Source organism: Hermetia illucens, chromosome 3, assembly GCF_905115235.1.
Source record: "Hermetia illucens chromosome 3, iHerIll2.2.curated.20191125, whole genome shotgun sequence".
Taxonomy (NCBI): Eukaryota; Metazoa; Arthropoda; class Insecta; order Diptera; family Stratiomyidae; genus Hermetia; species Hermetia illucens.
The window spans coordinates 157,326,917-157,354,680 of NC_051851.1; the positions used below are offsets into that span (position 1 = coordinate 157,326,917).

General features: G+C 40.9%; 1 protein-coding gene across 2 annotated transcripts; it reads left to right on the forward strand.

Annotated features, from left to right (window-relative positions):
- LOC119650592 (aromatic-L-amino-acid decarboxylase) lies at positions 1-27,764 on the forward strand. 2 transcript variants are annotated; one of them, XM_038053439.1, is made up of 7 exons: positions 1-280; positions 14,221-14,293; positions 14,448-14,533; positions 25,831-26,065; positions 26,214-26,463; positions 26,527-26,675; positions 26,734-27,764. In XM_038053439.1, exons 2-7 carry the CDS (start codon positions 14,228-14,230, stop codon positions 27,454-27,456), a joined length of 1,509 nt encoding a protein of 502 aa, XP_037909367.1. In that variant the 5' UTR covers positions 1-280; positions 14,221-14,227; the 3' UTR covers positions 27,457-27,764. The 2 variants fall into 2 exon arrangements, with proteins under 2 accessions (XP_037909367.1, XP_037909369.1); XM_038053441.1 differs by lacking the exon at positions 14,221-14,293.

A 27,764-nucleotide genomic window follows, 5' to 3' on the forward strand; every position in this document is an offset into this window, starting at 1 on the left:
AAAGATTCAGTCAGTTATCTGTTGTCTTGCCATAAAATCGTTGGGAATAGATACTATAAGTGATAAAGTGAGGGTCGAGATTTTTTAAAAAGATTGTTATAACTTTAAAATTTTATAATAAATATATTTATTGTGATAAAGATTTCACTGTGTTGGAAGAAAAAATTTAAGATACTTGTTAAATCTATTTCGATTAATTTAATCAAAAAGTGTTAAAAAATTAAAGTGATCATCGAACAAACGAGTATTTTTGGATATTATCTTTGTTCAAACAAAAGAAGTGAGTACCCCACATTGTTATAGCTTCACTTCAACATCACTAAAAAATTATAATTATTCACTAATGTTAACATAAAGGAAATATAAAATCATAAATGAATATCTTGCAATAGTTTCCATAAAAGTCAGTTGAATTGATTAATATCTCAATGACCAGATGTTGGATTAATGCAATTCTAGTTAAATTTTTTGCATTTTTCAAGCACTTGTATCTTGTATCTCAATCAGCTCTATCTAGATTTTCTGAAAAGACATGAATGCATTGCCAAGTATATCATGCAGTTTTGTTAGGTAATGGTTCGTGCTAAATACTTTTATATTCATTTTGCAGTAACCAGTTATTGCCAATAATTACTTTAGTGGTATTTTCATTGTAGATTCTTGTAAAGTGTTGAAACATTGTGTAAGGTAGATGTGCATAATAATGACAATATTTCAGAGAAAATAGCGTGTTAGATATCCATCCTTCAATGTTAGTGAAGTATGTGGGCATTGTTTAAATTATCTGAAAATTCGAGTTGGTGGTTTAAGGACTAGGCCCGAACTAAAACTTATCTGGCCCTAATGGTCTAAACATTGAAAAATGTAAAACGAAATAATATCGAAATTAAAATTAGCATAATACACATCCTACTTAGGGCGAGTCGTAGCTTGCCACAAATCTTCAGGGATGAAATCTGAGCATATACCTTTATGAACAAACTAGGCCTCAAAATACAAGTCGTCTAGATATCTCTTTAAATAAATCTAAAAGCAGTACTTCCTTATATTTTGAGGTCCAATTTAGAAATCATCATTAAAACATAATAGCACAATGGAAAAGTTTGGTGCAAACTCAACTACTATTTGCAAAATTTCAATTGTCAAAAACTTGTAGTGCAAATTAATGGGTTTTAACAGAAGAGGGTTCTGGAGCCGGAGTCTACCTCTCGAATAAAAACGAGAAATGGGCTTTTCCTTTGGGACAATATGCAACGGTTTTTCAAGCCGAAGTTTATCCGATCCTAAGGGTGGCAAACTCGGTGATTGACGAGCGGTTGAAGGGCAGGCGCATTGCAATCTGCAGTGACAGTCAAGCTGCATTGAGGGCATTGAGCAGTCCTTTGATCACCTCGAAAATCGTTCAGGAATGCAGAAACCGTTTGAACTCTATGTCTAGATTCAATACGGTGGAACTACTCTGGGTACCCTGGCATAGAGGGAAATGAAATCTCGGGCGCTTTAGCGAAAGAAGGGTCAATATCCCCTATGCCGGTACCGGAGCCAGCAATTGGAATATCAGTAGCATTGGCTAAATCTGTTTTCAAAAACTGGGAACAAGTTTCCCATAATGACAGGTGGCAGAGCCTAAACGCTGCTCGACACACTAAACTTTTCTTGCCAGAACCGAACATACGTACCGCAAAGTTTATCCTGTCGAAAAGCAGGAGGACTTGCAGGTGTATTGTGGGCATTCTGACAGGCCATAATTAACTAGCTGGGTATATGTCTAGAATAGGAATTACTCAAGATGATACGCGTAACTCCTGTAATGAGGAAGCGGAATCCACGGAACATTTCCTATGTGAATGGCCCGCTTATGGACGGATCAGGCATCAAATCTTTGGTGCCGATGTTCTCCGTGATGCGACGGGTAGCATCACATCCACTAACGGAAATCCTGCGATACGTTAACGAATCCGGAATATTCCGTTAGACGGGGGAGGCGAGTACAATGGGCCAACACGGCCTGAGTGCTCAGAAGCTGTAGCTTCTCCCCCACCATACACACACACGCACAATGGGTTTTAAATCCTCATAAAGTGACTGCATCACATTAAATTGAATTTGATATACCAAAGTCGTATTCAGTAGCATTTCCAAGGACATGTACTTATGGAGAGTTACCCTCCCCCCTTGATATTTAAGAAAGCCCTTAAAATATGCGTGCATGCAGCGCCCAGTTTCCGATCAGCATTATTTTCTTTGCCAACATTCCGAACAGTCGATCATAAGATCCTTCAAATGGAAATAATTAGATACGTTTTCAATATTCATTAGATATCGGTTTTCAGCCCCCCTTTCAACAAAAAGGCAACTTTTCGCCATTTTCCAAGTAGTAAACGCATTTCTGGAAGACAAAAATTCGGATCTTTCGACTCCACCCATTAATTAAGGCATTTTTTGATTCTAGCACCCCCTATGATCGCACCAGATACACCACATAGCTTTTGAGGCATAAACATTCTGTTTTAGTATCAATGAACCTGATTTACTGCCATTACCCAACCTTTTCGTCGCTTGGGATTATCGTAGTATGTCCATCGCCAGTGAAGCGTAAAAACCAGTCCTTACAAGTTGTATTATACGGAGCATGATCACCGTAAATATTAACCAAGACGCAATTAATTTCAGCGTCACTTTTCTTCAAGAGTAAATAATAAACTTAAACATACCCAATATTTTGAGTCAAGTATTCTTCAAGAAAGGGGACTATTCCTCTCCTCGCTGGATAGGATTTTCTCAAACACGGAAGCAACTCTACTCAATCTGTGTTTTCAGATATAGAACATCAAAAATTATTTTCAGCAAAGCAATTACTCATCATCATCATCAACGGCGCAACAATCGGTATCCGGTCTAGGCCTGCCTTAATAAGGAACTCCAGACATCCCGGTTTTGCGCGGAGGTCCACCAATTCGATATCCCTAAAAACTGTCTGGCGCCCTGAGCTACCGCTCCACCTCAGGCAGGGTTCGCAATTTTTCTTTCTAAAAACCCAAGTCTCCGAGGAAAACATGAGGACTGGCAAGATCATTGTCTTGTACAGTAAGAGCTTTGACTCTATGGTGAGACGTTTCGAGCGGAACAGTTTTTGTAAGTTGAAATAGGCTCTGTTGCCTGCCAACAACCGTGCGTGGATTTCATCACCGTAGCTGTTATCGGTTGTGATTTTCGACCCTAGGAGAAATAATTAACGGTCTCAAAGTTGTAGTCTCCTATATTTATTCTTCCCGTTTGAAAAGTGCGGTTTGATTTTGTTGGTTGATTCGTTTTTGGGGCTGACGTTGCCACCATATACTTTGTCATGCCTTCATTGATGTGCAGCCCAAGATGTCGCGCCGTCTGCTTGTTCTGGATGAAGGCAGTTTGTACGTCTCGGGCCGTTCTTCCCATGATGTCGATATCGTCAGCATAGGCCAATAGTTGGGTGGACTTAAAGAGGATTGTACCCCTTGCATTTAACTCAGCATCACGGATCACTTTCTACAGTGCAAAGGCCCACCCTAAATAGGCAGTAAACAAAAAAAACATGTGGTTTGAAACCTTGCTTTTGCACACCTGCTTAGAACGCTCATTATACTGTCTTTCTGCAAATTTTTCGTCTTATAAATCTGGCGTGAGGGGTTCCTAGTCAACTATCGCGGACCTCTTCAGGTGATAGGTTGAACAATGCCCTTAGATATAAGAAGTACCGTGGAAATCAAATATCCGGGCAACCAAAACTAGGCAAACCTACGCGTAACGGTCTCATAGTGAGCAGCTTTCAGCTTTTCGGCAATTCTCCATGTTTTGTCTCTGAGTTCCCTTTCCGGTGAGAAATCAGAGTACAAATAGCAACCAGTTGTTGAAACTGTCCTCCACACTGCAAAGTGATGAATAAATTCTCATTACGCTCACACTGCAGTTCCCACACAGAAGTATTGTCAGACGCAATCTAATACCAGAAGCCAGACACTGTTCCACTGTATGAATATGTCGTCATTCTCCTCACAAAATCTGCAAAAGAGGTCAGTAAATTTCCCTTACTTCCCCAGGTGATAATTTAGCCTGAAATGACCAGATGCTACTCAGTTTAAAGAATCCTTCGAGCGCTTGGGTCTGTATCCCCGTATGAGCACCCTGCACTGTTCCATTCCTAATAGGTTCACACAATACAGTTCTCTCAACCGTCCCTCTCTCTCTTCCCACAGAATGATTCTGATCCATGTAGTGGCGTCGCAGCTCCTTTTCTGACCAGCTCATCCTTTGCCTCATTGCCTTCTAACCTAATGTGGAACCCACAGTATTCACACCTTATTTTGCGAGCCAAGCATATTTAGTCTATTAAGGTAGTCGCATACCCGTTTAAACTTCACTCAGTTGGACCTGAACCTAAGTGCCTTGATCGCCGTCTGACTGCTGGTGAAAATAGCAATGTTTTCCTTGGAGGTTGAACAAGGCATATATTTTCCACCGGAATATACTAGTGTACTTACCCATTGGTTCAAAATACGTTTGCCTTGGACCAATGACCCTGTGCCCGCTCCCTCTGCTGTGAAGGATTCATTAGTGTACCAGGTAATTAGTTGCTAGTTTAACCGTAGGTCACTGCCAGGCTGTTTGCCCTGATACTCTAACGGGTTTCAAATTTCTTCATTACATTTGAAATGAAACATGCGTGGTCATGCCATTCGTTGGTATCAGTAATTCGGGATACCGTCTAGAAAGGATACCAAACTTCTTTCGATTTACGCTGATATTCCGGCTGACATTTTGCCCGCCCTTTCGCACCAGGTACTATTAATTCTTACTCCAGTTTGGATTCTATCACATATCTGCCCTACAGATCAAAACAATGTCGTCAGCATAACTGTGGACATGTATTCCAGGAGTTCATCAACTACCATATTCCACATTAGCGTTGATAGTGTCCCACCCTATACACCCTTGAGTAGTGTTCGTGACAATAGAATTTGTGCCGGTCGGTATTTCTATTTGGCTTCTCTCTAACATCCTACAGGGCATCTCATATCTCTGAATGCGATGCCTCTGAAGCTTCCAAGCATAACCCTTTCGCTAGTTTCCTTTCTTCCCTTTTGTCTGTTATTGGGAGTCATACAAAACGTTATTGTTTTCCGCCGTAGGGTAGGACCCCGTGAAATTAGTTCTGAGAGCAGATGTACCCTGTCCTCCTTATTCTCGATAAATGTTCAATCTTCCATCTTCAGACAGACAGAAGATATCGCCGTATCTTTAGCCATAACTTTGTGTAGTCTGGATGCTTCTGAGGTTTGTTAAATCCATTCACTGAATTCCCTAAGCTGTTTAATTTTGCTTCGCTGATCACGTTGCAATAATTCATCAGTGCACTTTTGTACCTCAGGAAGACCCCAGGGTGTACCCCTTGATGAGGTGACTGTCGTAGCCAGAAAACTGGCCTCATTGGCCTCAACGACGTTTTCAATCACTCTTTTCAGTTCTAGTTTGCCCCTGGCCTCGCTTAGTGCTGGCCATTGGCTCCATTAGCGCGTGGAACTCTTCTCTAATGTCGAAGTATCATCCTGCTCCTCCGTCAAATAAAGCCTAGGCCGTCCAGCTTTTCACTCGATTTGTTTTCCGAAGTATGTGCCCTCGCTTTCTCGCAGTGCACTTGCACAGATATGCTGTAAAATCTGCAATTGGTAAAACAGTTACGTTTTTTCATTGCATCTAGAGATCGGTCATCTACCCAGATCGTGAGTAGTTTGCCTTTGCCTTCCTGCTTGTTTCTAAAGACTCCCCATAGTCGTGTGTGGAGATCTTTATTCTGAGCAATGAGGAGGCTCAATCGCTGTAGATTTGAGAAGGTAGGCTGTCACCATGTGGGACCCTGGTATATCATCCCCAATGCACCACCGTATCCTCCGCCGCACATTTGAAGTAATGTTACATGGCCGAAAGCATGTGCCGGTGGACACCCACTGCTCCCCTCTTCTGTTTTTAAAGGTGTAGGTCTATCCTGAGTCTTCCCAAGGGCCTTTTTGATCCCAGATATCTGATATACCGACTTCAGAAGTACTTTTGCTATCCCCTTCCTTCTGAGCAACGACCTTTATTGGTTGCGATCTTTGCAGTAGGCCAATATTAAGCTTAGGTTCACTATTTGAGTTTCCAACTTCACCTTTCTTGAGTGTTATCACCTAGTTCCCAGTATTACGGATAGGTACCTCTGCCTAATGGACCAGTTAGTGTGTGGTATGGGGTCCCATTTGTTTCTTGTTTTTCTTTTCTCTTGTCAATTTGCTCGTTCATTTGATTCCCACGAGCATGGATGTTAGGAGGCCGTCGTGCCATAGCCTCTCGTAGCACGGTAAGGTGAAGCTTACTCACTAAGGTGACTAGGTGTCAGTAAGACTCCATTCGAATACAGCCAGTGACTCCCGACTGCAAACTATACATATAGTGCGCTCGGTTCGCATAAAACCCTGGCTTGGTCAAGATTTTTTTCGACTCCTCAGTCTAGGCCCGTAAGGTTTTGTTGATAGAAGAATCACCTCGTTCAGGATGTGGTTTTCGCCACCTACTACCGGTCTTGGTAGACTAGAATTCCCTGGAGAGCCACATATCAACTTCAGAGGCAGATAGGTTGACCCCCAGAGATCAGTCGATTCTGCAGCTCACTACTTGACCCCATACACATAAATAGCCCGTACCTTCAGCGCCTATACGATTAAGCGAAAACAACCTGAAGAAAGACATAATAAGTGCTACTGATCAAAGGGCTAGCGTGCGAAGCGAAAGCAGATAATAGGCTGTTTCAACAAAACCAAAAGGCAAATAACATAGAATTTCGCAAACAAACAATAGGAGAGAATTCAGCAGCAAATTACTTGGTGATGTTTGAAGATGTTTTGTGATGCAATATCACACCGGCATCGATATTACTAAACATTACTTATCACAAGAGTAATATCATCATCACTCTTTACTAGGTGATGATGATTCGGTGATATTGTGTTAGTAAGTTATGCTATCTTAACTGATGCTCTGACCATGCTGAGATGACCTTTTTGTCGGTTATGGAATCTGCATTTTTTAGGATTGCGGAGAAGGGGATTCCTCTAGCTAATACTTTGTGGCTCACAAGAATTTTGTGGTTTATGTCTATTTCCTTAAGTAATTGTTCATTATAATATTTAAATTAAAACCTCTTAGTGATATTCCAGTGCAACGATTTTCCTTTATTGGAACCATTACAAGGGTCTTCATTTTCATATTTAAACAGGCAAAGTAGGTTACCTACATGTCGCTTTTCTTAATGCGCATTCAAAATCACCGTTAAAAAGAGGAAAGTTCAATTTCAAATCTCTTTCTATAATTTTCCATAAATTATTTGAAGCCCTTTACACCCTGAATTTGATAACTGAATGCATATTATTGAATAATTGATAATTGCAATGCAAACAATCTATTGCACGTCATGTTCTTATCTGTAATCATTAATATTTGAAATATCTAGCACTGACTTGGTAGTTATTAAATTTCGCTTGATAGTATAAGCGGCTTATTAATATAATAACTAATGAAATTCAATGGGTCTTTCTTATTGTGGTTGATCACAGTCGTATAAATTTTAAAGAAATCGAATTGCTGCAACACATTGCAATAAAAACACAATCGACAATCTATACCAACTACCAACTACTAATCTAGATACCCAAGGTAAAAGACTTCTGTGAATATTAAGGTGGAAGCCTCAGAGTCTTCTTCTTCTTGTCTAGCCTTTATTTCGTTCAGAAGCAGGGTCAACTTGTCTTGTTCAATAACTTGCTCGGTCATAAACTCGACTTGGATGGAGTCAAGATGCTCTTTTGGCGTATCATCAGGCTTTTGGTCGTTTCCCATCAACTTGTTTACACCAATCTTTGCAAGTCGGTTCACGTCAACGCGCAGTACAAGACTATACCATCGAAGACGCTTCTTTCCCAAATTTTCCACGATTGGTGCAACTTCATACCGATTATCCTTATTTCCAATGTGATCATGGCGTATATGGTCACTGGCCCTATGCAACATCTTTATGTCCATTATCTTGGGGCACCATTCATTGTTCTTGATAGTCTCCCAGCATTCAGAACTATAGAGGGCGATAGGGAGAAAGACTCTGCTGTAAATTTTCGAATTGAAATATTTTTTAATGCGTCGATCACAAAGAGCGTCAGTTGAGGAATGCCACTTCATCCAGATTGCGCTAATGCGTGATGCAATTCCATAGCGCATTTCACCATTGACTGATAGCATTGGACCGAGATATTTAAATCGCTCAGTTCTCGCCCGCTTCTTAAACCCTTTTATATCTTGTACCTGCGTGGGTCTACTTTCTCTAGACAAATCACTCTTAACAAGAGAAAAACTCAATTTTAAACTTCTTTCTGTAATTTATTTTAAGCAGAAAACTGTACCCAAAAATTCAATAGGAGTTTGCTCCAATGACCCTTTATTTGATAAGCAAGCAATGTTTTGCACGTCACGCTGTTATCTGTTATCATTAATATTGCACTATGCTGACCTGCACTAGCAAAAATAATATGCACTTGATAGTTATTAGATTTCGCTTGATAATATAAGTAAAGTGAATCGAAAAATGATACTTTATGTATAGCAAATAAGATTCGACTAGTCAGAAAAATGCAATCAGCAATCCACAACGTGATCAGGGAAGCAAAGCGAAACAGCTTAGGGGATTCTGTGAAGGGATCGAACAAATCATAGAAGCAGAAGCAGTAGCCAAAGACAAGGCAATATCCTCTGTCTATTTGAAGAAGGAAGATGGGACATTTACCGAGAATGAGAAGGACTGAGTATACCTGCTTCTCAGTACTCATTTCCCGGGGTCCTACCCCACAGAGACACGCGACAGCATTCTGTCTGACATCCCAACCACGAATAAAAGGGGAAGAAAGGAGAACTGGAAACTAGCAAAAGAAGTATGCTCGGAAGCTAGGGTAAGGGGGACAGTGGGAACTTCTAAACAACTGAAGTCACCCGGAGAAGATGGAACCTTCCCAGCACTAATTCACAGAGGCGTAGAAATAATCTTAGAGTCTCTTCTGAGGGTGGTAAAGGGCAGCATAGCCCTGGGACATATACCAAGGGCATGGAGACGGGAAAAAATGGTCTTCATTCCGAGAGCGGGTAAAAATGATCCTCTTCACCCTAAATCTTTTAAAACATTTTGTCTAACCTCGTTCGTACTCAAAACGGTGGAGAAGGTCATAGACAACTATATTAGAACTAACGCTCTAAAGTGTAATCCCCCACATCAGTGTCAACATGCTTACCGGGCAGGACGGTCAATTGAAACTCCTATGTATCAGTTGACAGGTGTACTACAGGATGCCATAGAAAGAAAAGAAATAGCACTGTGTGCGGTTTTGAATATTGAAGGCGCATTCGACAACACATCGCACACAGAGCTGCAAGATGCCCTGAGGCGCAAGGGAGTGGGAAAACCCCAGGCTTTCTTGATGAACAAAATGCTAGAGAGTAGATAAATAGAAGAACCGACAGGTACAAATTCTATTGTCATGAATACTACTCAAGGTTGCCCACATGGAGGGGTGGGGGGGGGGGGGGGGGGGGGAGAGTACTATCGCCGCTTATGTGGAGTATGGTAGTGGCCGAACTCCTGAACGTACTAACAAATACTAGAATACCCTATACCCCCTATAGGGGCAAATATGAGGATACCTTATGTCATAGAGTTCAAACTGGACTAAAGGTGGATTAGTGCCTGGTGCAGGAAGGTGGGACTGCGTATCAATCCAACCAAAACCACCATAGTACCATTCACTAGGAAACGTAAGCTTGAGGCCATAAGGTTACATGACATGAAGGTGAAACGGGGAACAGAGTTCAAATATTTGAGAATTGCACCCCGAAGATACTACTTTGAATACACACTGCAATCATAAGACGAATGATTACCTATGGAGCGGTAATCTGGGCAGAAAGAACTGAACTCAGCACACAAGCCATGGAGTTACACAAACTCTAAAGACTGGCTTGTGTGTGTATCAGTGGGGCAATGAGGATATGCCCAACGGCATCCCTGGAGATCCTTCTGGGATTAACACCTCTCCAACTGCACATACAGATGCAGGCAAAAGAGGAAATTTTCAGGATGACCGGGAGTATCAGTCAGGCGGAGAGCTGCCTAAATCGAAGGAAAATTGATATTCTTTCTAGGCGTTATCCCGAATTATTGATACCAAGAGATAACATGACAACGAGGTTTCACTTCGATAAGAAGTTTGAAACACGTTGCAGTAACAAGACGAATTGGTAGAGATTGATTGATTGACATACAGCTTAAACCAGCAACTGATTATTTGGTGTACTGACAAATGGGAGCGAGTGCCGGTGTCATTGTTCCAAGGAAAATGTACTCGGAGCCAATGGGCTCACTAGCATATTCCAAGCGGAAATATACGTCATAGACAGATGAGCCACCTTTAATCTCTAAAGGAACTGCAGAGGGCAGGACATTGCTATTCTTACCGGCAGCCAAGCAACAATCAAGGAACTTAAGTCCAACCAGGAAAATTCTAAACGGGTATGGGAATGCCTTGAGTGACTGAATATGCTCGTCTCGTTCAACAAGGCTTGGATACCCTGGGTTTCAGGCCTTATTGGATTGGAAGGCAATGAGGCAGCGGACGAACTAGCCAAAAAAGGGGCAGGGACACGTTTACACGGGCCATAACTCTTCTGTGGAATCGGAAACGAGTTCATGGCTATGACATTAAAAAGTAAAGAGGCACAGTTGAGGGAACTATATTGGGTAGTCCATTGTGCTTATTGGGGGATACGAACCCAAACGCACAAAGGATTGCTTAAAACTCACCAAAAAGAACCTCCGAATAATAATGGGAATTCTCACTGGTCACTGTCGGAAACTTAGGGAAGCTAGGGATATCTACAGACACTGCCTGCAGGTTCTATGCGGAGTGAGATTAAACCTCTATACACATTCTGGGACAAGTGCAAAGCAGATGGAGGCATCTGGGAGAACACTTAATACCAGATGCAAATTGAAAGAAGTAGGGAATATTCTAGAATTCCTAGCTGTTATAAAGCTCGAGATACTATGATTAATAGGTACACTATACCCGCAAAGGGGGCACAATAGTTCTTTAAGGACGCGGTGCGACTTCCCCTTAACAGAATAATAATAATCTACGACAGCTCATCATGTCATTTAAGCTCCACAAATATTGATATGAAAATATAAATGAACAGCTATGCCGAGCCCGTATTCAGGCGATACGTTGGCTCCCATAGCTTACATGAAAATACAAATGATAACGGACTGTGGTTCACAAACAAACGTGAGCCCCTTCAGACGGGACCACTTTCAACCAAATTGACGACGTGTTTATCAAACGCCGCCACCTCTCAGCCTTGATGAATGTCAGACCATATTGGGGGGAGAATATAGACTCGGATCATCATATCTCGTCGACATGGTGCTCTGAGCTCGAACAACAACACCACCTAGAATATCCTCTGACAATCAGGTGAGAGTTAACATTGAGACCATCCACAACACAGCCTCCCGTAACACCTACAAGGGGGAAATGCATGCAATAACCGCAGACAACAGAGATCCTGGAGATGAAGCATCAACAAATGACCTCCACAATTACCTGAAGAGCCTTATCATAAATACGGCCACAAACATACTTGGCCCCAGCCGCAAAGGCAGTCAGAATGGCTGGTTCGACGATGAATGTAAGGTAGACACAGAACGGAAGAATGCGGCATACCGAGTAATGTTGCATTCTCAAAGAGCGCGGGCACGTACGGAGACCTACCAAGAACTCAGTCGAGCGGAAAAGCGGTTTCACAGATGGTGAAGATTTGTAAACTCGAAAAGTACAGGGAGCAACCGCGCCAGGCGGGCAAGTTAACCAACAAATCAGCAAGATGAAACCTTATACACCTCGATGCTCACCCTGCCAAGACAAAGAGGGAAATCTGATTTCCGACAGAATGCGCATATTGGAGCGATGAGTAGAGTACTTTGATGAACTGCTGAACAACCAGAACATCGGCGAGTTGGTGGTCCCGCCAACTGAAGAGGACGGACAAATACTGTCACCACCAAGTATAGAAGAAACAGTCCAGGCGATTCATCGACTTAAAAAGTCGCAGGAGTCGATGGAATTACAGCCGAATTGGTTAAACATGGAGGCGACCAATTACACCAAGCGGTTCATCAACTTATGTTCAAGGTATGGGACAGCGAATCAATGCCTGACGACTGGTAACGAGGCATTATCTGTCCCATACATAAAAAGGGGGATATCACGCAGCGCAACAATTATAGAGGAATCACGTTGCTGAGTGCCATCTATAAGATATTCTCCGCTATCTTTTTTAGATCGGATAGCATCATACGCCCAGAACGTCAGTGGCCCATACCAAAGAGGCTTCACTCCAGACAAATCAGCAACAGATCAGATTTTCTCTCTGCGACAAGCGATGGAAAAACTGTTGAAATATGGACGTCAATTGCATCATCTTTTCATCGACTTTAAGGCCGCCTATGATAGCATAGCCAGGGTAAAACTGTACACGGCCATGACAGAATTCGGTATCCCGACGAAATTAATAAGACTGACTAGGCTGACCCTGACCAATGTGCGAGGCCAGATAAAAGCAGCAGGCTCACTCTCGAGACCATTCGATATCAACAACGGTCTACGACAAGCGGATGCCCTGTTATACGTCCTCTTTAACACTGCCCTAAACAAAGTGATATGTGATGCTAAAATAAATGCGAGAGGTACGATCCTCTTTAAGTCTACTCAACTACTGGCCTATGCTGACGGTATTGACATCATGGGAAGAACGACCCGAGACATACAAACTGTCTTCATCCAGATCGAGCAGGGACGGTTGGCGCGAGATCTTGGGCTGCACATCAATGAAGGCAAGACAAAATTTATGGTAGCAACGTCAGCTTACAAAAACTCTCTGGAAATGTCTCACCATAGGGTCAAAGCTCTTACTTACAAGACAATCTTACCAGTCCTCATGTATTTCTCGGAAACTTAGGTTCCTACCAAGAAAAATTCCGAACTCTTGGCCGCGTTCATGAGGATAGGCGATTCCGTAGCCTACATAATGACGAAATCTATAAGTGATACCATGGCCGTCTGGTGGTGGATAAAATTCGGCTCAATAGGTGGCGGTGGGCGGGTCACTTAATCCGTATAGATGAGAATGATCCAGCCCGAAAAGTCTATAAGGGCAATACCTATGGTCGAAAAGAAGACGAGGCAGACCCTGCCTGAGATGAAACGATGGCGTAGGCCAGGACGTCAGACAGCTTTTAGGGATATCGAATTGGTAGACTTTTGCGCAAAACTGAGATGTCTGGAGTTTCTTATTAAGGCAGGCCTAGACCGGATACCGGTTGTTGCGCCGTTAATGATGATTAATCTTGATACCCTAGACAGAGCACGTAAGTCTGGACATGTGAGAGACTTCCGTGAATATTAAGATAGTAGGTCCAGAGTCGTAACGAAAAAATCGCGACCCGGGTTGAATTCTGTAAAAGTATCTTATCCGAGGAGACAGGTCCGGATTAAATCATTGCACTTTATGCTGTGCAAATGATAAGCTTACCATAGAAGGGCAAACACAAAGGCTAGTAAAACACTCATGACGCAACTGGATTTCAAACCTAGCGGAATAAGATCGAAAGGTTGACATTGAACCAGCTCCAAGTTATTCATTTCGAGGCCTCACCGTCAGTAGTCAGTACTGTTCTTGCCTCTAATTTTTCTTCTTCTTTATAAGGCAATGCTGACCACATTGCCTCCTAGTGTACCGTTACGGTCTTGAATGAAGTGCTCTAACACACTTCAAGACCCTGATCCAACATGGATTGTTGCGCCAACGATTATTATTATTATTATTTATAAGGCTTTATCTCATTTGTCCTATCTGGAGAGGATTCGTCTCTTTTCTAGGTCATAAGCTTCGTCCGGTTGAAATTGAGTTCTGGTAATTGCATAGTCCACAATGAGGTGCATATTTTTAAAAATAATATCATTTGAAAAAAAAATGTTGATTCTATTGCAAGATATTCGTAAAAGGCTTTTTGCTAACTTTCCTAATTAATATTCTCTTAAACGCTATTCTATCAAGCACAAAAATGGCTTCAAATAAAGCACTTGAAGAAAGTCTTGAGATTTTGAAGGGCGCAAAAATTGATGAATCAGTGAGTAAAACAATAGATACTATTGTTAACAGTGTCTTATTGCTTTTGCATGATTATAGATTGCACGTTTATTTTGTAGATGTAAATGAATAGCCTTCTGTGTATATATAAAGAGGTAATTACTGGAATTAATTTCAATTTCTCAATCCATTAGATCGACATGGAAGCACCAGAATTCAAAGACTTCGCCAAAGAAATGGTCGACTACATTGCCAACTATTTGGAAAACATTCGTGAAAGGTAATTAGTTTTACGTTAACTCTGAATTAAGTGCGTAACCAGAAGCTTAAAACAAATTAACGAGCGCTAATGTTAAACAGAGCCTACCAGAAATAACGACCATTTAGAAAAAGCCACTGTATCCATTAGAGGTCATACATATAAATTGCAGGTTATGTTGCAACTACGTCTTGGATCCAAACTAGCTTCAACCACCTCTCGGATCCAAGCCTGATATTCAGGTAGCAGAATTCAAGCAGAAAATTTTCTTAGTTACGCAATATTCGGTAGCCAAACGAGTGGCCAGGTGGGTCAAGGTCTCCCGTCGACCATAAGAACAACATTAATAAAACACGTAATTGCAACAAAAGCAAATCATTTGAATTATCACGATTTAATTAAATTGCGCAAAAGATTAGATATTTCTGAGCTCTACTAGTGGATACCATTGGGTAAAACTACTTTCAATCTTGGAAGTGAGCCAGCGCACTATTGACTATCACTTCCTTCCAGTTGTTTGGTGTTGAGTGGCATTGAAAGCTAATAGATGCAAACATAAATAAGTATATTTGCATAGAAAATAACAGTAGATACTTATGCATCTGGTGGATACTAGTAAGTTAGATATATCTACGTACATGCGACTATATGTAGTATAAGCAGAAAATCTCGAAAGGTGGGGCTGTCCAGTTCTCTGACAAGACTTAGAAGGATTAAATAAAATTAAAGGATTATTTATATTTTAAACAAAAAAAAAATGTTGCTTTTATCTTATGACATATCTGGTTTTAATTTCATAATCCAAAATCCATTGGAAAATTCGGTATACTTTTGAAATGCTGATTCATTTTCCCCCAAGGTCTCCACAGGCAATAAAGAACATGCGCAACATTTTTTGTTACCAAATGTTTGACCTGTCTTGTGTAATTGATGGACCTGACTTACTAGGAAAATAACCATTCTATTTTTAACAAGGAAATAAATAGAATTCTTAAAAAGAAAAACAAGTTTAACTTATTTTGCGCATAAATTTCGAATACTACCTTCGAGAAAAACCCAACTAAAAATTATAATGAATCTACTCAGATATGTAGATATTGTGCGATGACTAGACCTTATATCGTTTAGATTGAATCGAAGATACATTCTTAGATCAACTTAAAGATACTTTCTTGGAACCATTCTTCGATCTGGAGCGCAAAAAAATCAAGGCGCTGAACTTCGCTGAAAATACAAAGCCATAAATCTGTTAAAATTTGAAGGGATATCTTTTCCAGCAGAGAAAACATCAGTGGTCATTTTATTGCTAAATTGAAATGTATTCAGTGAGAAAAACACAACCAGATCAACAGTGTTCTTTACTTAAATTAATTATTCGTTTTAGGATTAAATTAATTAGTTACTGTGTTTGTTACTGTGAATTTTTTTTTATTTAAATCAGGCTTAGGTTCATGCGTTTTAGATCTACACGGATATTAGACGTTTTCTGGGTCAGATTGTTTACTGAGCGGACACTTTTATAATATCTCTTGATGGTCTATCCGTTACTGCCTAATAGTCAGGAATTAGTAATCAGGAATGAAAATTTGACTTTAAGATAATTCCCCAATAATTACCATATTAGCATTCTTCGCTAATTTATTAATCTAAAATCAAATCTGACAATCAAGCATCCATTTATATTAGCTATCAAAATTGGAGCATCTAGAACAGGATTGAGTGGTGGATTCCCAGTCATAGGATATTTACAGTAGTTTATTCATTTTAAAAATAAATAAATTCCTGACGTCAAGTCAATGTCGGTTAAAATAATTTATGGATTTCCAAAATAAAAAAAAAATGTTGCATATTTTAGAATTGATGAGATGATTATCACCAACCAAATTCCCAAGAAAGGTGGTTTTGGTCGAACAGTTACAAAATGCGAGTCAACCTAGTAACTTGCCATGATTGGACTCCATTTTTGAATGTCTGCCTTGATATTTAAAGGGAAGTTTCTGGCACGAAAACCCTTCAACAGTCCCAATCATATGATCCAGTCTTCAGAGGACGGAAAAAATATAATCCTTTTTGGCAAAAGACACCTTGCCTAGCGTTTACTGCTTAAATTTGACATAAGATTGGTAGCTACCGAAAAATTATTCAATATTATATGAAACTCTGATTCTACATGTTGAAGGGAATTCTCAACTTAGCCACATGGTGTTCCATTTACTACAACCCTGTCTATATCTTTCAAATTCCAATACCGAGTACTGCCAAATGAGCACACCATGTTTCTGAATATATCATCTTTTTCTTCAGTCTTTGCCCCGTTCAGAAGCATCTTCGGCTCGTCTTAATCAGCTGCTACATTTTGCCCTGCCAAAGGCTTTATCTAGATTCAGTCGCGGGACTTTGAAATCACCATCTTGCGTATCAAGGCACGGTTGTTTCGGCCGACCTCTTGGTTGTTTCCCATCAACTTGGATGTTCAGATCAATCTTGGGAAGTGAATCCTAGTTAGCGAGAATTGCATGACCGTACCATCGAAAACGCCTCTGTCACATTTTTTTCACAATCAGTGTTATCCCATATCGATCATCGATATCCTCGTTCCAGATGTGATTGTAACCTGTTACGCCACTGGCCCAAAGTAACATCTTCGTCGCCATTGCCGCAAGACGCCGTTCATTTTCTCTTATAGTCGGTCAAGATTCAGAACCATAACGGGTGACAGAGCGCATGACATTGAGGTAAATTTCTGCACTTCGTGCTGATTCCGCTAATGCACAATGTGTATCACACTTCAGAGGACTCCAGCAATTTTTTAAATTGACAGCAGCCTTCCAAAAAATCACACAAGATTCACAAGATTTACAAATAAACGCTTGCTCGAAAAACATGATTCTCCATTTATTTAAATTCAAAAGTGAACTATCTTCAAATCAGTTTCCCGGTTCAGTTTGACTAGAAACACAAAAATAAGGTCAAACTATCTACTGAGGTAGGTAGCGAAAAGGGGATTTTAGTTAAATCTTTTAAGGCTTTACTCCATCGTTAATGAAGTGGCCAAAAATAGAAAAGTTAATATATCTATCACCACCCCTCTCCCTCCACCATAAAGTACTTATGCCATTCTATGCCAAAATCACGCTAACTTAACATTCTTATCAGTGGATACGATATCCGTCCAACACTGGTTCGGCTAAAATTGATAGACAAGGGGTAGCTTCCTCCAAACTAGCTAGACTACAAATCATCATCATCATCATCAACGGCGCAATAACCGGTATCCAGTCTAGACCTGCCTTAATAAGGAACTCTAGACATCCCGGTTTTGCGCCGAGATTCACCAATTCGTTGGCAAAAATTTCTTCGGAGGATTCTTCTCTCGAACGCGGTCAAGAGTTCGCAATTTTTCTTGCTAAGAGTCCAAGTCTTCGAGGAATACATAAGGACTGGCAAGATCATTGTCTTGTACAGTAAGAGCTTTGACCCAACGGAGAGACGTTTCAGATTCTGTAAGCTAAAATAGGCTCTGTTGGTTGACAACAACCGCCCGCGGATTTCCTCGTCATAGCTGTTATCGGTTGTGAATTTCGACCCGAGATAGGAGAAATTATCAACAGTCTCAAAGTTGTAGTCTCCTATCTTTATTCTTCCCGTTTGGCCAGTGCTGACGTTGCTACCATTTATTTTGTCTTGCCCTCATTGACGTGTAGCCCAAGATTTCGCGCCGCCTGCTCGATCTGGATGAAGGTGCTTTGTACGTCTCGGGTCATTCTTTCCATGATGTCGATATCGTCATCATAGGTCAGTAATTGGGTGAGCTTTAAGAGGATCGTACCCCTTACATTTAGCTCAGCATCACAGATCAATTTCTACAGGGTCACTTTGAAGAGGACGCATGATAGGGCATCCCCTTCTCGTAGATCGTTGTTGATGTCGAATGATCCTGAGAGTGATCCTGCTGCTTTTATCTGGCCTCGCACATTGGTCAGGGTCAGCCTAGTCAGTCTTATTAATTTCGTCGGGATACCGAATTCTCTCATGGCCGTGTACAGTTTTACCCTGGCCATGCTATCATAGGCGGCTTTAAAGTAGCGTTAAATTCCTCAGCGATTTTCTAGGAAGCTATGTGTCTACATATTCGTCTCAGAAGATATCGGCATGCATCGGCAATCGTGCCTTAAGACCTCAACATTTTGACGACCATCAGAAAATTATTTTTATTATAGATAGATACGACGACGCGATGGTTGAGAGGGTAGAGCGTCAGCCTCCCAATGTCGCTGCTTTTTGTTCGAATCAGTCGTCATGGGTATCTGTGTTCTTCTTGTCTTGTTTGTCTCGCTGCTGTGAGCTTATTACTTGCACAGGGTTAATTGTGATGGTAGTGAAACTGAAGGACAATCTGACTGTGTGGACGGCCTATACTCCAGCAAGAAGTGAACAGGAAACACTATGGATAGATACAAGTTTCTGGCTGGGTATACTCTACGAATAATACCTAAAGTCGATGCAAAATTCTAGTTAGAATCACTCCCTCTTTTACCGGAAATTTAAATATAATCCATTGCCTTTTCGCTCAGGATTTCCTAATCCCTACGGAGTCCTGAAAAAAATAATATCTCTCGTAATAACATTGACTACCTGCAAACCCACCACATCCGCATATAGGATCGCTCTGGAAGGTTCGACTATCGGGTCTACCAAAAAAAAGTATTTGCCAAAGTAATTGTTACAGAAAGAAATAGTGCTAGCTAGTGACCATTTTTGACCAAGACTGAGTACTTAAATCAAATGAAAATTGCTAATACGGAGTCTTCAGTATTCAGAAATACTAATAACACTGATAGAAATACCATACTTTATTTAATAACGAAAATGCACCGATATGTGTACTTTCACCGTTGTTTCCACCTTGGTCAGCAGAAAATCCATCAAATGCTTTCCATGAGTAAAACGGAAACTAAATCGGTAAAGATAGAAAGCACCATCCTGGCTTATGCTTATTTGTACTTAGAACAAGCCTTCAAGTCCGGAGATCTAAGCAAACTACCTAAGGACTCGACGAGGCTAGGATCCCAGAACATATACTAAAAATGACTGGGTGATCAGCGACTACTTTTCTTAAAGACCAAATCTCCTTTTCTGAAAGTGACAGGGTCCTTACTCTATCTGACGCAAAATCTAGTAATGAAACCCGCTTATGTTCAAACTATTATATATGTATAATGTGTAAGGAACTTCAATATTGAGGCTAAACAGTACAAAAAAAAACAGAAAGAAACTATTATCATCTATACAGCTAATAAGTGGAATAGTGTCCTATTTCATTTTCAGGCAGCTCGTCATCAATTCGAATCGGTGTGTCAACAAAGCACTGTCCACAATATTACATTGAAAACTCCAACCATCATCATATATGCTACCCTCGTGAAAATTGTTCGAGTGAGTAGTTATTTCGTTTTTAAGGCTTAAGGACTTCTCGATTCCACCCGGAATAAGCCTTTGGTCGAGAAAAATACCGACCACGTTCTATGCGAACCAACCCCTTGCCAAACGGAGCAACGGCTAAAGACACATTGGGTACAAAGTGAAGTTTGCGATTTATACGACGAACCACCTGAGTCGATTCTCATAAAACTACGGCAATTTTAGGAGTTTCATTAGGGTCGACTATGGTTATGCAGGTACAAAGAATGGCTGAAGCGGAATACCTACCCGTACATGAAAAGAGAAAGTCAAATTACACAGAAGTGTACTACGCAGAATATGTCCTGGACAGCAGATCACTTTTGAGACTGATTAGCTGGAGGACGCTACCATTGAAACCAGAAAGCTGGATATCAACTATCCCAGTGGCCAAAAATCTATTTGATCTATCAAGCGATCTCCTGGAAAGAAAAAGGTTTAGATATCAAAACTGCCAGAAAGTCTAAGGATTGTATTTACACTGATTTACTCTAAAGTCATCATCATCATCAACGGCGCCACAACCGGTATCCACCAATCCGATATCTCTAAAAGCTGTTGGGCGTCCTAACCTACGCCATCGCTCCATCTGAGGCAGGGTCTGCCATGTCTTCTTTTTCTACCATAGATTGACCCCACAGATTTTCCGGGTAGGATCATCCTCACTCATACGGATTAGGCGACCCGCCCACCGCAATTTGTTGAGCGGGATTTTATCCACAACTAGGCGGCCGTGGTACCGTCCATAGGTTTCATCAATATAGAGGCTGTGAAATCATCCACCCTCATAGAGAGGGCTAGAAATTCTCTCGAACGCGATCAAGAGTTCATCATCATCAACGGCGCAACAACCGGTATCCGGTCTAGACTTGCCTTAATAAAGAGCTCCAGATATCCTGGCGCCGAGGTCCACCAATTCGATATCCCAAAAAACTGTCTCCATCGCTCCATCTCAGGCAACGTCTGCCTCGTCTTCTTCTTCTATCATAGATATTGCTGATCTTTACCTGTACCAGTTCATCACTTGCATTTGGATGGTCCGTGCCTGTGGAGAGTCGTTCACCATCATCGTGGTATCATTATCATTATACTTGAGAATCTGGATATCCAGGCAATCCAATTTTTTAAGTGGCTATCTCCACTCATATGGGTTTACTCCATTTCGTATCGGACGTGCCATAAATATGAAAAAAAAAACAGAATCCCCTTACGACGCGTTTCGCGTTTATCCGGATAAAGGAAAAGCAAAGCTTGAACTGCTAATTCAGTTTACATGACATCGGCATTATATTTTTCATGAAAGTTTGAAGAGGAAGCGAGCAACCTTCTTCGGTGAGACTTAAACTTCCAATTCATCCCAGCTACAGGGCCTGTAGAGAGAAAATCCCTGGGGCCCGGCAGGCTAACACATCCAAAAAGGGGACCGCAAAGTGCACCAACAGAACTAATGACATTCCAGTTTCAGAAGTAGGATAGATTAGTCCAAGTAAAGGGAGACCAAGCATAAGTTCGTTGATTTGAAGTAGGTTAGTGCGTTTTAGGTTCCAGAAAATTCAAAGTGTTGAGATCCGGAAAATAAGATGCGTGGAGATCCGGAACACCTAGCCGTAGAAGCTGCTCCGTGGTCCCAAGATAGCTGATATGGTGTGGAACGTATAACTCTTCTTATTATCTACTATACACAGCAAACCGTTGGAGTGCTGAGAAGTAAGGATAGGTCAATGCAGAGAAAGGAAAAGAGGAAGGTAGGAAATACTGTGCCGCGAGACTGTGAACAGACTTCATATGTGCTATAGTCTGACTCTAGCCTCGGTAAGGAAATATAAAAGGCCAACAATCATGCAGGAATTTCTGCTCAAAAAGATTTGTTTAAGGCTAAAAAACTTATTCGACCATCTACACTTAACCCGAACCCGGGAACGGAATGGTGGCTCTTAATCAGCGTCAAGACCTGGTGTAAAGGGTTGGTTCTAGTCAACCCCAGGTATCTTCTCGGGATACAAATAGATATTGAGTTGAGTTTGTTTTCAAAGTACTTCGGATGGTTCATGGTGAAAGTGGCGGAATATTCTATAATGACCCTAACCAAATCTATAGAGATTAATAGCCTCTTTTGGGTAGGAGACCCCAAGAGAAACCGGTTGGAGCATTCATCAACCTACCAGCTTTTAGAGTTTCAGGAATGATAAAGTTCCCTTAGACAGTACGTCCTCGATATCTCCCTACCTAAAAAGATAGTAGATTTAACATGAGCGAGGGTATGGCCATCAATTTTACTGAGCAGGAGATAAATTTTGGTTAGATTAATCGGTAGGCCCGATTTATGGGTTTCAGCAACGAACGCATTCACCTAGATTTGCAAACATTCGAAGGTCGATTCCAATTATTTCCAATATGAGAAAATCGTCCCCATATTGGAAGATTTTAATGCTATCAGAGCATTTTTTGTGGCGGGATGTTTGAAAATATTAACCAGCATTAGACTTAACACGCATCCTTGGGGAATGGCACTGCCTCCTTGCATATCATCCGGATCTAGGCGAAGACGTATATTGGACATTCTCCTTGCCACCTATAGAACAATCTCACAGGAAAAGAGAACTTTGACATTGTGTCACTTAGCGTCGCCAGATTAATTTTCTTATAGGCGTCCTTCACATCAAGCGCCATAGCTACGCCTATTGATCTTTACAGTTGGCGATCAAGATGTACAATAAGGCATCATTGATGCTGAAGGATGTGGATTTACCTGCAGAATAGGCATAACAATTTGTGGGGAGGATTTTGTATTCTTCAAGGAATTAATTGATTCGAACATTTATCATTGAATCAAGCAGTTTAATAAAAACATTGATAAGAGCAATTGAACGGTAACTAGTCAAAAGTTCCGGGTCCTTAGGCGGACTTACATTGCACCAGATAACCATCGACCTCACCGCTACCTAAACCTGCTGCAGAAAATATGTTTATCAACCAAACGTCGTAGCCATAAAGTGCGTCTCTATAATTAGTAGTATTCGCACTTTCTGCTCCACAAGTTTCCGTCTTCAACTGAGTACGATTCAAAATCTTCATATAATTTGTAATCACAATCAACACTATTTTCAGCTTAATCCATAGCTGTGCATGCTTGTTGAAGTATGAGCACAATAATTTTACATTATACTGCGCAATAATAGGCACGCTCCCTGATGAATTTCGTTCAACAAAGAAAACGTGCTGTGTGCACATGCCGGTGGTCAAGACAAGAGAGAGCGGCTCATCTCCATGCGGTATTTTCCTGTCCCAACTAACGGCACCTTCTCACAGCTAGTCCTCCACACCCGTGGCGAGTTCTAAATAGTGGAGAGTTCGGCGCGCCATCTATTTGCTCGCATTCGCAACATTCGAAATAAATTTCGAATGCTGCGAATCCTGCCGCGCCACATACCCGCGCAGACAATATACTTTCTAAATTCATCATCGGCTTCACACGAAAACTTCCCTACCTTCCGGTATCTATCGACAACTATAACTAGGAATATTGATTACTGCTAAAGACCTCCAAATTTGCTTCCAGTTGGCCGAATTTGATGTATTCCTCACATCTCTACATTTTCAGCCAAATTGTTAACCAATTTATTCGTTTCAATAGTGAGGTCGCTTGACGGAGATCAAACTGTCAATTTGAACTCTTCCAGACCATGAGCTATCGAAAACACATCATTAATAAAACGTGGGTTCGTTTGGAAATTTACCAGTTCCAGGTACCAACGCATATTTCTGACACTCACATAATACAGAAAAGATCTCCTCTTCGATCTATGCTCTGTACAAGTCAGAAAATCTGTCCAATTTAGTCTTTGCCAAAACTTTGAAGACTTCATTAGGTTTCCTTTTCTCATACCCCAACTTAAATTTGCAGCTCCTCCCTGATTATTACGAGTACATCTATTATCTCCCAAGTCTCTGATGATATGACTTTTTACAGGAGATTAGTGTACATGGTCCATGAGAACGCATGGCGTTTGAGTGGCCACATCACAAGTCCTTAGAGACTCACCAAAAACTTACATTCCTCTCTGAGCGGAGTCCCTTAAAACATCCACCTCGCTATACGCTATATTTGCTCTTCCTTTCGTAATCAGTTGTACCTGCCGCCATTCGACGATCATTTAACTCTATAGTGACCCGAGTGACCTTTACAAAAATTTATTTGTCGATCGCTTTTACTGACCAGTTTGAAGACCCCCCCCCCCATTTTTGGATTTGCAGCAAGAAGACTGCAAGACACACAGGCGGAGTGAATCAAGTTTCTAGGGGGCTCCAATGTCATTGCGTATTAATAGGGTAGATACGAAGTAGCTTACTGGCCTGTGGCCCTTGTGGTTCATATACTGGTACTAACTCCAGAGCAAATATGCGAAATTTATTACACACTAGTATCGAAGAACGTCAAACATGTGCAATTCTTTCCTTTCAACACACAAATTCAAGCAATGCGGCGGAAGATGAATCTCCTGTGTGTAGTCTTCTCGGTTTTTTGACGATATGATATACCAAGTGGGGAGGTCTTGATTGGTAGGCATATGATACAATACTTGATATTCTTACAGTGGTCCCCAATGTATATTTTTACCTTTCACTATTTGATTGACAAATTTCGTGATCAAATCTGATATGTTCTAGCAGAAACCTTCAACTGGAAGAACTATTTTAAAAAAATCCAGCCACGTGTTGGATTCCCAAGACGAAAGCAACAATCTGATGTCAAAACAATCACGGCTTAATTCGGAACATGTTTTTAACTCCCCAAAAAATAGAAATGCATCTTTCATGTCCGACTTTTTTTGGCTGACGAATGTACAAGGTTAGCTGAACAATACTTTCAAAAGTAGTTGAAGTTCAAATTTGCAATTGGACAAGTCTTTTTTTAATCGAATCTTATGGTATACACAAAACATACTGATCAGAGATAGATAGTGATCAGATTTCATTGATCATCACACGTACTCGGAACTGGAAGACTAATGACTGATAGTAATCCGAATAAGTGCTAAAAATAATTAATTAAAATTGACGGTTCTTACTATGAATTAATAAGCCAATCAGTTATGATAAGCAAATACGCTGGAACTCAAAAACAGCCAAGATACTTGCCATTAATTAACCAGAAAACCAAGTTTAGGTGGCATGAAGGTTACCCCATGCCCTTAACATTGAAACGAGCCACTTGCTTGGTGATGAACCCAATCTACACTCAGTAAAAAGCATCACCTCAACAAACAAATAGCCGGGAGAAATTTAACAACAAATATCTATCTCAGTCAATCTAGATACTTGTATTATTAATGGTGCCAACTAGTCGTTTGATTCGCTGTGTTTATTGCTGTCTACTAAATTTGTTGCATTAATTCAAGGTCGCATTACAAAGCACTTTCTGTTTCAGCAACAACTGAAATCTCGTTTCAAATATAACTAATGGCCATTAAGCCATAGGAAATGCGGAAGTATCTGCTTGTTGTGTCTAGATACACCGCTTTAAGTCACCTTTCCGCTCGGGAGTTGTTCAATGGACGGTGAAATAAAAAAGAAAAATCTTTCAAAGTCAATTGGATAAATTCATTGAGTTGATATTGAACCATTTGAGAGATGCAGGGAGAACAAATCTTGATTAAGCAAGGCGATTAGAAAGGTTACAGAACGGTTAGCATACGCACTTGATGCTGTTCGTGCCCCTGAAAAAGTTGCTCTGCTATTTTCAACTCCGCTAATTGAGCAGTAAATGCTAACTTGGATTTATTTATATCTCGTTTTATACGTATACATCCTCATTGCTAAGAGTTTAGTATAAATTGTATTTCTATTCTCAATTTCAGACGTGTCCTTCCCGAAGTCAGTCCCGGATATCTGCGACCAATCATTCCAGATGAGGCTCCCATTAAACCCGAAAGCTGGCAAGCTGTTATGTCAGATATTGAACGTGTTATCATGCCCGGTGTCACCCATTGGCACAGTCCTAAATTCCATGCATACTTTCCCACAGGCAACTCCTACCCAGCGATTGTGGCTGACATGTTAAGTGGAGCCATCGCCTGTATAGGATTCTCTTGGGTAAGTACTACGGGATTATCTATAGATTTCATATAGACAGAATTCCATGGATAACTCATCTGTGTAGTGATTCCATTCTACATTTCATATCCTCCATTCCTTCTGCTTGTTTAAAATTGGCTAAATCACCTTGAAAATGTGATTGCAGATTGCTAGCCCGGCATGTACTGAATTGGAGGTAGTCATGCTTGACTGGTTGGGAAAGATGCTTGACTTACCTGAGGAGTTTCTTGCTTGTTCAGGAGGACGAGGTGGTGGTGTTATTCAAGGAACAGCTAGTGAGGCTACTTTGGTCGCATTACTTGGAGCCAAGGCCAAAAAACTTCAGGAAGTAAAGAAAGAACATCCTGACTGGGAGGATAGTGTAATTCTCTCTAAATTGGTTGCGTATACATCAGGTAAGATGATTTTTATATCCTTTTCAATATAAGTGCCTAATGTCCTACCTCAAACTTAATCAGCTCAAGCCCATTCATCCGTTGAAAGAGCTGGACTCCTTGGCGGCGTGCGATTTAGACTAGTTGAACCCGACGAGAACTTCCAAATGAGAGGTGAAGCTTTAGAAGAAGCCATCAAACGAGATATCGAAGATGGACTCATTCCCTTCTACGTAAGTTTTTACAGCGATATATTCCAAACTAGAAACTAATAAGCAAAACTACTTCTAGGCTGTTGTCACTCTTGGAACCACAAGTGCATGCACATTCGATCGATTGGATGAATGCGGACCAGTAGGAAATCGCTACGGGCTCTGGGTCCATATTGATGCTGCTTACGCAGGCTCAGCTTTCATCTGCCCTGAATACAGACACTTAATGCGAGGCATCGAGACAGCCGACTCCTTCAACTTCAACCCACACAAATGGCTGCTTGTAAACTTCGATTGCAGCGCTATGTGGCTCAAGGATCCAACTTGGCTCGTAAACGCTTTCAACGTCGACCCATTATACCTGAAACATGAAATGCAAGGATCCGCACCTGACTACCGCCACTGGCAAATCCCATTGGGTCGTCGCTTCCGTGCTCTTAAGCTGTGGTTCGTCCTTCGCTTGTATGGCATTGAAAACCTCCAAGCACACATTAGACGCCACTGCGGATTCGCTAAGCAGTTTGAAGGACTCGTTCTTAAGGATCCCCGTTTTGAAATCGTAGCCAAAGTTCAAATGGGATTGGTATGCTTCCGCCTAAAAGAGTCCAACGAGCTCAATGAACAGCTCCTGAAGTCCATCAACTCCCGTGGAAACGTACACATGGTACCATCAAAAATAAACGGAAAATACTTCCTGAGAATGGCGGTTTGCTCAAGATTCACAGTTTCAGAGGATATGGAGTACACATGGAATGAAGTCAAAGCAGCGACAGAAGAGACTCTGGCGAACAATAAGCACTGAGTTGAAGGATAATTGTAGATTTTGATGAATAACCTGTGACAAATTGTTGCGCTCTGATACAGCTCTCTGAGAAACAATAATATTATAGAAAATTGATTTTGTTGTAAGTTTTAAGGCTTAAAAAGTCATGACCTATTTAGGGACCAGAATAGAATCAAATATAGATTTTGTGTTATAATTTTAATTAGTGAATATTGTAAATATGCATCGAGTATTTAAGTTAAGTTATTTTTGCTATTATTTTATAAAATATATTTTATCATACATATAAATATATTTAATAAATTATTGATTGATGTTGCATCGAA